Source organism: Rhagoletis zephyria, unplaced genomic scaffold (genome assembly GCF_001687245.7).
Source record: "Rhagoletis zephyria isolate East Lansing unplaced genomic scaffold, Rhagoletis_zephyria_1.1 Rzeph_scaffold_00555, whole genome shotgun sequence".
Lineage (NCBI taxonomy): Eukaryota > Metazoa > Arthropoda > Insecta > Diptera > Tephritidae > Rhagoletis > Rhagoletis zephyria.
In genome coordinates this window covers 224,707-234,747 of record NW_016157639.1, presented here as the reverse complement: position 1 = coordinate 234,747, position 10,041 = coordinate 224,707, and the positions used below count along the sequence as shown (strand labels likewise).

General features: G+C 35.1%; 1 protein-coding gene and 1 long non-coding RNA gene across 3 annotated transcripts; one reads left to right on the top strand and one right to left on the bottom strand.

Moving 5' to 3' along the window:
* Positions 1-181: 181 nt before the first annotated feature.
* Positions 182-859, bottom strand: LOC108360304 (uncharacterized). The gene is made up of 2 exons (XR_001847090.1): positions 330-859; positions 182-261 (listed from the first exon to the last, which is right to left on the bottom strand). It is a non-coding gene; the product is annotated as an uncharacterized LOC108360304 (long non-coding RNA).
* Positions 860-2,719: 1,860 nt separating this feature from the next.
* LOC108360300 (V-type proton ATPase subunit Vha26) lies at positions 2,720-7,408 on the top strand. Of its 2 annotated transcripts, XR_001847089.1 has the most exons (6): positions 2,720-2,806; positions 2,937-3,052; positions 4,125-4,337; positions 4,897-5,223; positions 5,392-5,613; positions 5,676-7,408. XR_001847089.1 is itself a non-coding variant. In XM_017612523.1 (5 exons), the coding sequence occupies exons 2-5, from the start codon at positions 3,020-3,022 to the stop codon at positions 5,497-5,499; spliced, it is 681 nt and encodes a 226-aa protein (XP_017468012.1). In that variant the 5' UTR covers positions 2,720-2,806; positions 2,937-3,019; the 3' UTR covers positions 5,500-7,408. The 2 variants fall into 2 exon arrangements, 1 of the variants encoding a protein (XP_017468012.1); XM_017612523.1 differs by having other exon boundaries at positions 5,392-7,408.
* The last annotated feature ends 2,633 nt before the right edge of the window (positions 7,409-10,041 follow it).

Sequence of the window (10,041 nt, the reverse complement as noted above, 5' to 3'; positions counted from 1 at the left end):
TTGCTGCGTTCACCGCATCTAACATTCCAAGTGACCTGTTTTTCGCAGGGTTCGCGCGTACCGCAAAACGTCGCTACTTCTGATACACTGCGTCTGAATTCCTTAACTTGTACAATTAGTGTCGCAAAAAGCGTTTAAAGCCTGCGTACTGAATTTATTTTTATGCCAAGGTAATTTTTACCCAAAAACGTAATGCTTCGACGGAAATGTGGCTTCTAATTGTTGATGAATTGCTAAATCAAATGCCGTCGCAATCGTTGCCTGTGCGTCCAATATTAAAATTGATACATAAATTTAAACTCACACGCTGGTATATTTTAAAAGCATACGTTATCAGATGTAGATTAATCAACAAATATTAATTCGACGCTAAAATTGTTTTATGTTGAGTTTACTCAAGACCTGAGCAAACTACAGCTGGTATCGGTTTATTCGCCGATACAAAGACGAGGATGGCTCATTAGATGGTTAACGAATTGCTTTTCAATTTGTTTTCGCCTTTTGCTAACTTGTTTCTTTGTTCTTGGGAAAGAAACTCAGTGCGCCTCTTGAGGTGCCTAGTTTAGACGGAACGACGAAAATTTTCCACTTCCCTATTGGCGCTTAGGGGTAGCCTTCACGGCCTAATTGGAGTCCTTTTTCTTATACTTCAGAGCTTTCACACAGGAGATATTGAATCTCAATTGCAATTTGCACATAAAATGCGCTTTCTGGTTTTCTTGCACTACTACTTTTACACTTTTTTGTTCACAAAAAATTGATTTCAATTTTTCACACAATTTTTCTAACACTGCGATACGACAATGGCGACACGAACACCTCAAACGAGTCGACGAACGAGTAGCTGAATCAACGCTGAATAAACATGAAGGCTGAAAGTGCGCAGAGTCGTATGCGAAATACAAAAATCTGTGCATAATTGTAAATGAAAAAAATTAAAAAATTTCTTTGCAACAAATGTTCCAAACTATAAAATAGTGTGTTAACTGTTAAATTTGCACGTTTTTTAACCCTCTTTTGAGTTTAAATATAGTTATTTGGTGTCAAGGGGATTATCTGGAATGTATAAAGAAACGTAGCCTTAAGTTTTTATTAGAATTTGCCACAAAGAGCTGGATCTTTCGGCTTTTAATTCAAAAGCTCCCCTAGCCTAATAAATATGCACTGTGTATGCTGCCTTAAATTCGAAGATTCGAAACCCTTTGAAGTGCTGATAATGCAGTGTATCAGTATTTTTTATAAGCATCCCTACAAGACAATGATAAATCTGCTTTTTGAAGATGCTTTATTTATTTATTTGATGTCTAAAGTTGAAATATTACAAACTATACAGTTATATTTTTAGTTACAAGTTTAATACCTTAAATGAACTTAAAGAGTAGATGCATGATTTTGATTCCGACAAGTCATTTCTAAAAATTCGAGAAACAGTTCCCTACAAGAATTGTGTGATGGAAACTAACACATTCTCATTTATCTTACTAACACATTTGCAAATTTTGCGTTGGTTAAAAAGAGACCAATATATAAGGCCATAAGTTGGTAGAAGACGGAAGATCATATGTACACAAATGTTTACATCAGATTTTTCACACTGCCCTTTAGAATGTGATAGAAACTTGTAGGTAGCCAGTGACAGAAATCTCTATCAGCCTTGCCAGTCAAATGATTTGTCAAATGATGGTCACTGTTCTTGCAGGGATGATTTGTCAAATGATGGTCACTGTTCTTGCAGGGTTGTACTCCGACAAAGCCCTATTAATGGGGCATTTGCATTTTAGACGGTGCTATCTATTTTCCTAGTTCTTTTGGGAATTATTAAACAATTTCCAAAAAAAAAAAACGGCTTTAAATAGTTGCCTTCCTGCCAAATACGTCTATAAAAAGGAAATATTTGTAATAGCTTAAAGGCCAAAATAAAACAGAGCAGTGGCAGTTGTTAAAATCAACTGTTACTGCTAATATTGGCAGTCACTGCCGCAGCAAATAAAATACGGCGTTGTCAGTGACAGCTTTTTTGACATTCCCTTTTGTTTGTTTATATTTTTGTTGCTGTCTTTTAGGCAGAAAATGGCTGCATTTTATTTATGTCAAATTCAGCATGCGAAGTTTGCTGCGATAAAGGCAGTGGCAGTGAATTTAGAATTTGGGCTAAACTGAGCAGTACTGCCAGCTGCCACTGCTGTATTGTGAGTCGCTTCATTGGACACCACACTTTCTAAAAAACAGCTGATTTCGAAAAACTGCCACTACCACTGCCACTGCGTTATTGTATTTTGGGCTTAAATTGTTCAGAACTTAATTTTTCATTAGCCGCGTCTTGCAGGGCATTATCAAGCCGAATTTAGGCAAGGCGCATCCATACAAGGGGTGGCAATTGCATATAAGTAAACTTAAAGTCCCGTGCATTTTGTTATTGCTTTTGGTACTTCAGGATGCCAAAACGAAAGGGAATAGGAGGTAATTTTCGTCATTTTCGTGCATTTCGTTTCGTTGGCATCCTAATGATGCGCCATTTCGTCTTGGATGACATTCTCGTGTACTAGTGTAGAGGCAAAAATATCCAATCAGCTGTTTAATCAACACCACCTTGTATTGATGCGCCTTGAATTGAGGTATTCATGAGCCGATTACAACCCTGTCCTTACATTGACAGCTAAATTCATGGGATATTCTTTCGAAGTGACAAATTTCCCCCATCATATGATCGAAAAAAAGATTGGAGCCAGTCGAAAATTTTTACACGACGGACTGACTTGGGGTGGCGCGCAGGCACACATTTCTACCTATTCCTGCTATTCTGCAAGTAAAATAATTTTTCACATACCTGGCAGTTCAGTTTTACTGATTTTTGTCAATAACTTATTCAAATTAGATAAAATTTAGCAAACGCGTGGAAAAATTAACTTTACATGTTTATTTACTGCAATTTTTAGGAATCTTGAGATTGTGAAAACTGGATTCCATCGGTGAAATCTGAAAATATTCTGTGTGAAAAGAAAAAAGAAAATTTGCAAAGATGGCACTCAGCGACGCAGATGTACAAAAACAGGTGAGAAGAATTCTAAAATATATCAGAATAATGGTCTAGCAACGGTGCAAATTTTCCCCAATTCAATTTGCCATAGTATTTTTGCGAAAATCCAATTGGAAAATTTTAATGCAGCTTTATTTAACGATATGAACGATAGCAGCAGTGTTGGCAGCCATCATGTCATGGGATTTATGTCATGTGAATACGGAGTGTGTGATAGTTGTGAATACAAAGAGAAAAGAAACAGCAAAGTGCTAAAGCTAACTATTTTTATGACTCTCAATTGTTAAAGAAAGAATTTACATAATTTTATAAAAAGTTCACAAAATTTAAGGGAGTTTTCACTTCTTATTGGAAGGTAGTGAGCAAAAATCAACGGCGCTAGTCATGTGACACACTGGAGATTATGGTATTAGTGTGAGTGAGACAAAATGAGTATCATGCTTAGTTCAAGGCAGTTATCTCGTTTTATTGGCTGTAAAGTACTGATGAATAGGAAATCAAGTTGGGCTAAGATAAATGGGGTCTAAAATTTTAAAATCATTAGCTGATGAAGTGGGTGGTGAAGGATTTTTTTGGGAAAGGATAGTTGTGGGGGTGACAAATACCAAATAACGAACAAACATATCACAAATAGGCGGAGTATTTTGCAAATCTGATCATTATTTTGATAGGCCTGTCTAGGACCAATGCACCCGTCTTGCTTATTTATTGTTTACATATTTGGCGCTTGAAATTTAAATGTACGGTCCGATGGTGGACTCGAGGATTCTCCGAAATTAAAATTTCAAAGCTTAACTGGGGGCATCATGTGATTAAAGATAGTGGGAGAATGAATAAATATAAATGTGTAGGTACACACATATCGCACACTGAGATCGAAAGTGCGATCAACTCGGAGGGGGGGATTTACATCCAAATTTCCCGATATGTATATACTATGTACATATACATATGTGCGTGAAACACTGAGTTAAACCGGAAACCCAAGGTTAAAATAAGATACATTTTTACTTGGTAATAATAGAAACGAATACGTTTTTGTTTATAAAATATTTAACAAATATTTCGATACCTTTATTAATCGCAGATTAAGCATATGATGGCTTTCATTGAGCAAGAAGCCAATGAAAAGGCCGAAGAAATCGATGCTAAAGCCGAAGAGGAATTCAATATTGAGAAGGGACGTCTGGTGCAACAACAGCGTCTCAAGATCATGGAGTACTATGAAAAGAAGGAGAAGCAAGTGGAACTGCAAAAAAAGATTCAATCATCGAATATGCTGAACCAAGCGCGTTTGAAGGTAATAAACTAATCGGTCGATTACGGATGCCAACCGAAGTTCAGTTGGGTTGTCAGCGGCAGAAATATTATTCTAATTGGCAACCGAGTTGCTACCTTGGCAAGTGCATGTTTTGAGCGAGCCGCGGAAATTTTGATTTTGTTTATGTATTTTTTTAACCGTTTCTTCATAATACTTACATATCGTCGCTGGAATAATGAAGTAGTGCAACATGAAAAGTATAGTTTTGAGAAAAACGAATGGGAAGTTTATATAAACCATTACAAACCATACAAATACAATTTCGTTTTTCGGGAATAAATTAGTGAGCCAAAGAGATATTTAAGAAAACTAAAGATTTTTCTAATAGATTAAAGGATTGTCTATCCAATGGTGCAATTATCGAATAATAGTGTATGTGGCATTTACACTGTTTCTTTATTCGAGCGACGATATATTATATCGATTTCAGTGGCATTACCCATTAGCAACCCAGCTGAGATTGCGTTGCAATCTATATTCGACCGATTATTTATAATAAATAAACAACAAATTTCTAATATTAATATTTTAAACGAAGGTTTTGAAAGTGCGTGAAGATCACGTTCGCAATGTACTTGATGAGGCCCGGCGTCGTCTTGGTGAAGTAACAAAGAATCCCGGTGAATATAAAGAGGTTTTGCAGAAACTTATCTTGCAAGCGCTCTACCAGGCCATGGAACCGAGTGTCATTTTACGCTGCCGTCAGGCCGATATTGGCCTACTTAATGAAGTGCTACCCGCGACAGTTGAGGAGTACAAGACACAAATTGGCAAAGATGTGAATGTACATATCGATACGGATAATCATCTGTCGGCGGATACTTGCGGTGGAATTGAGTTGATTGCCCTCAATGGACGTCTAAAGGTATTTTTTGTTTAAATAATGAACTGATAGCGTTATTTTTAATACATAATTTCGACGTTTAGTCCATTTTCTATGCCTGGTTCAGACATATAGAAAACAAAAACCACATATATACGTGTTTGCATGTTTGGAATTTTCGGTAAACACTTCTGTTTTTAATTGTTCCAGGTACCAAATACTCTGGAGTCCAGATTAGAACTGATTGCGCAACAACTTGTGCCAGAGATCCGTAACGCTTTGTTTGGTCGCAATGTCAATCGTAAATTCACCGATTAAATAATTTAAGTGTAAATACTATGCAACAAACAAAACCAACAGACATACATATAAATCCTACATACATATTTAAAGATGAAAACAAGTAAAAAACACTGCAAAAAGTAGTTGAATGTGAGTTTATGATATAATTTTAAATGCATATAAGAGTTAATTTACCGAAACTTAATTGTTAGCTAATAAAATTGTCAAAATATATAGTGGATGGTAGGAAATTCATAAGGCGGAATTGCGATAATACTGCAACAGCATGAATTCAATGTTTGGAATAATAAATTACTCTCAGTGAGAAGTTTTCGTAGCAGCGAAAGTGCGAAAGAAGAGAAGACTAAACAGAGGGGCCTCCCTATAATAATTTTGAAAACGATTTATATATTAACATTGCATTGTGTATATCAATAACACCGGGTTCCATTCAAAGATTCGCTGCCGTGTTACAACACACAAACAATCGTTCAGGAGCATTTGCAAACCAATAAGATATTCATTGTTTGAAGATACATAAATATATGAAATTATTAAAACTACAGACAATGAGCGCAGATAAATTGTAAGAATGAACAAGGCAGCCAAAAGTAGACAACTTAAACAAAAAATGTGTACACAAAATTGTGTTTTTAGTTATTCAAACGAAAAATTATATTCATTAAAATGCATAAAACTATCTTAAAGCAACAAACACACAACACATGCATAAATTGTATAAAACTAATACATAATCACACATTTATATACATTCCTGTACAAAAATTCTATTATGCTCGCTATTAATTTGAGAAATGATGTCGAAGCAGCGATTAATAGAGCTCAGCAGTAAATTTAGAGTCAGGTCATGTTTTTAATGCAAACTCTATATCCACGCTTCATTGCTCGCTGCGGCTTCATGAATTGAAATACATACATATGAACATAAAATTTCCGTTTGAATTTAATTGTATTTTCAGAATACAACTATTGATGTAATTTACATTATTTGTTAAAATTTTCTGTATCTAAAATTAAAATGTTCCCTCTATTCGGTTTAATTATAAACATGCACTATTAATTGACGTTTGTTGGTTGCCTAATGTTAAGCAGTTTATATAATTATATAGTAGCTTGATTAGACATTAATTGATTAGACAAAAATATAATCTTACAAAAAGTTACGGGCACCGCACTTATTCGCCAAAAGGCGTGCAACACAGCAGAGATGGCGACAAGACGAAAAAGGAGGATGGTAAACATGTGGAATTGCATACGTACAGATGAGGTGACCCATAAAGCTTGAACTGTGCAGCAGTGTGCACACACCATCACCAAAAGGCAGTTGGAAATATTGGTAATAATGCGTTAGAAATTATTTTAAATGTGTGGCATGCAAAATGTGTATGTGAATTACACGAAATTTGTGCTCTGAACATGTGCTCAAATGGTGAGCAAAAAAACCTCAGCATCGCTATCTTTCAAACACTGAAATAAAAGCTCTTTATGTTGTGTTCTATTCGTTAAACAGCATTGTAGTTGATTTCACTGTGCGAAATGTAGCGCTCGCCGAAGAGATGTGTTCGGAAAACAAATTTATTTTCCTACGTAGCGAAAAACTCAGTCTCATAAAGTTGTTTGTTTGTTGGTTGAATGCGAATACGGGATTTTGCAGTTAAAAATATTTACGAGATGTCAGTTCGTCTTCGCGCAGGCGTGTTATTAAAGTTTTTAAGTGCTTAGAATTATTGAAATAAAATACTGTTTCAAAAGTATTTTAAAGTACTTAAGAGTTTTATTTCACAAGCCTGTAGTTAAGTTTTGTGGAGTTGCTTTTTTGCTGGTTTCTCACTATAGTTTATTATAATCAAGTGTGTATATGTTTGCCACAATTCTTTTAGTAATCTAAATGTTATCAATAATCAAAAAAAAAAATAATAATAATGTATAAAAGTGTTGGAAATAATGCTACTGCACATTTTATAAATAACCTTGCGTATATGAAAAGTTTTAATGAAAAAAATTGGAAATATGTAAATCTCCGCTTGCTGCTGTATGTACGCATCTGTACGCATCTTTCCAACAGAGTCCTCGCTGCTGCTACTGCCTGCTTGCCTGTTGCCACCTCGCTGTTCATATCAAATGAGCTTTAGGGAATGTTTGTAGCTTATTAAATGTTTTAAATTTGTATTTTTTGTGCCGTTTTTGATTTGTTCCTTCTCTTCTTTCGACTTTCTGTTAAGTTTAAAAGTATTTTCCNTTGGAAATATGTAAATCTCCGCTTGCTGCTGTATGTACGCATCTGTACGCATCTTTCCAACAGTGTCCTCGCTGCTGCTACTGCCTGCTTGCCTGTTGCCGCCTCGCTATTCATATCAAATGAGCTTTAGGGAATGTTTGTAGCTTATTAAATGTTTTAAATTTGTATTTTTTGTGCCGTTTTTGATTTGTTCCTTCTCTTCTTTCGACTTTCTGTTAAGTTTAAAAGTATTTTCCATGATAAAAGCATAGCAAGGTAGAACCGTTCTCTCATTTTGTCGGCCATGATTTTTTTTTGAAGTTTGCCAGCATTTTAAAATCATATAAAATTGAAAATAAAAAATTTAAATTGTTCGAAATTGTTGTTGCTTGAGATTGAAAATGAAAATGTGTGTGTGAGTTTGTGAGTAAATTGAAAAATTAAAATGTTTGGAAATGTCAAGAATTTTAAAAGTAACTCTCAGCGGTTCTACCTTACTATATTTTTATCATGGTATTTTCTTTGTAAATGTATAATAAAAATTGATTTTTTTTTTTGCAATTTGTGTAAAACAAACTAAAAATATAAACAAAAATGCTTTGCCTTTTTTGCTTTAATTGCATACTTATTATTGTTAGCATATAAAAATGCAATATTTTAGAACTAACACATACACACAAATATAACTAGTTCACCTAAATAACCGATGATGGGGAGCTGCATTAGATTTGCTGTTATCATCATTGTTCCAAAAAAAATAAAGTATACATACACAAACTANCTTTGTAAATGTATAATAAAAATTGATTTTTTTTTGCAATTTGTGTAAAACAAACTAAAAATATAAACAAAAATGCTTTGCCTTTTTTGCTTTAATTGCATACTTATTATTGTTAGCATATAAAAATGCAATATTTTAGAACTAACACATACACACAAATATAACTAGTTCACCTAAATAACCGATGATGGGGAGCTGCATTAGATTTGCTGTTATCATCATTGTTCCAAAAAAAATAAAGTATACATACACAAACTACATACATGCATATAAAATGATATTTAATATTAATAAAACAGTATTTGATTGCGACAGAGCGTACGGAAACGAAAAACAGAAGTGAGTCTTGATGTTGGGGGGTATTGCGGCTTTTGATTGATTCAGCGTTGTTGGTGTTGTATTTTTTTGCTGTCGAACCCGCCCAGATCGGGTAATATCTCAGTCGTTGTCGTCAAACTCAACTAACGGAAGCCCCAGTAAGCGCGCAGCCTCAATGGGGTCGGGACAAAGTCGTTAGCTGTGTCGGGTTTTCCGGGCATACGATGAGAGATGTTTCGAGTCGTGGGGTTTCTCTCCGCATGCCGGACACTCATATGGCACATCTGCGTCTAATCTGCTCAGGTATGAGTTTAACCTGCTGCAGTAGCCAGAGCGAAGTTAAGCTATTGTGGTTCTAGTCTTCCGAGGCAGATGAAGCTCCGTCTCGTCGATGTCAGGTGGTTGTGGGCCTGGAACGGCATTCACAGGTCTGGAGTCTACATAACTTGGACACCACCCTTTGGGACCCCCTGTTTTATTTTTCTAGGTTTGCTCGATTTGTCTCTAAACATTACTGACGAGTGTCGACCACCGTTTAAGCAGCGTGGAGTGGCTGACGGTGCCAAACGCCTTTGACACGTCCAATGCTACTAGAATAGTTCTCTCACAGGGACGATTGCGGTTTAGGCCATTGTCTCATTGTCATATCGTCATTCAGCTCGCTTTCCAGATTGTCTACATCTTTAACATGTTTTTGCAGAAATTATTCTGATTATTTAATTTAAAGAAACGAAAAACCTATTACTCCAACAAAGTTTTGTAAAAAACAACTCGTATAGTTTAAACTTTAAATCATCATTTATTTTAAAATTCTTAATCACTATGTGTCGATTGTTATTGTTAATATTTTCTATTTAATTATAAAGCAACTACATAGTTAAAACTCCAGTCAAAGGGAACTATTTTTAGCGTTAACTTTTCCAATTTAAATGTATTATGTGTACATTACGTGAAAGTGTGTTCTTACTACAATACAATAAACGTATTAATCATTCTATTTACTCTTGATATAAGATTAAAGAACATTTATTAAATACATATTCAAGTAAATGGATATTTTATATACATATGATGTACATACATACGTTTGAGGGATAGGAAATATCCCAGTAGATAATTTCAGCAGTTAAAAGTTCTTCCGAGAGGCCTTCCTGCGAGTCAATAGATCTTCCACTCTACATTCCTTTTTTTTTGTATGGAGTGGCAGTGTGTGGGAGTGTTGAAGGCCTTCTTTCGCCAC

Excerpts from the sequence above, each read along its gene's own strand:
- LOC108360300 (XM_017612523.1), top strand. The coding sequence starts at position 3,020 with ATGGCACTCAGCGACGCAGATGTACAAAAACAG. Across the intron at positions 3,053-4,124 it reads ACGCAGATGTACAAAAACAG|ATTAAGCATATGATGGCTTT; the intron begins GTGAGAAGAATT and ends TATTAATCGCAG. Across the intron at positions 5,224-5,391 it reads CCCTCAATGGACGTCTAAAG|GTACCAAATACTCTGGAGTC; the intron begins GTATTTTTTGTT and ends TAATTGTTCCAG.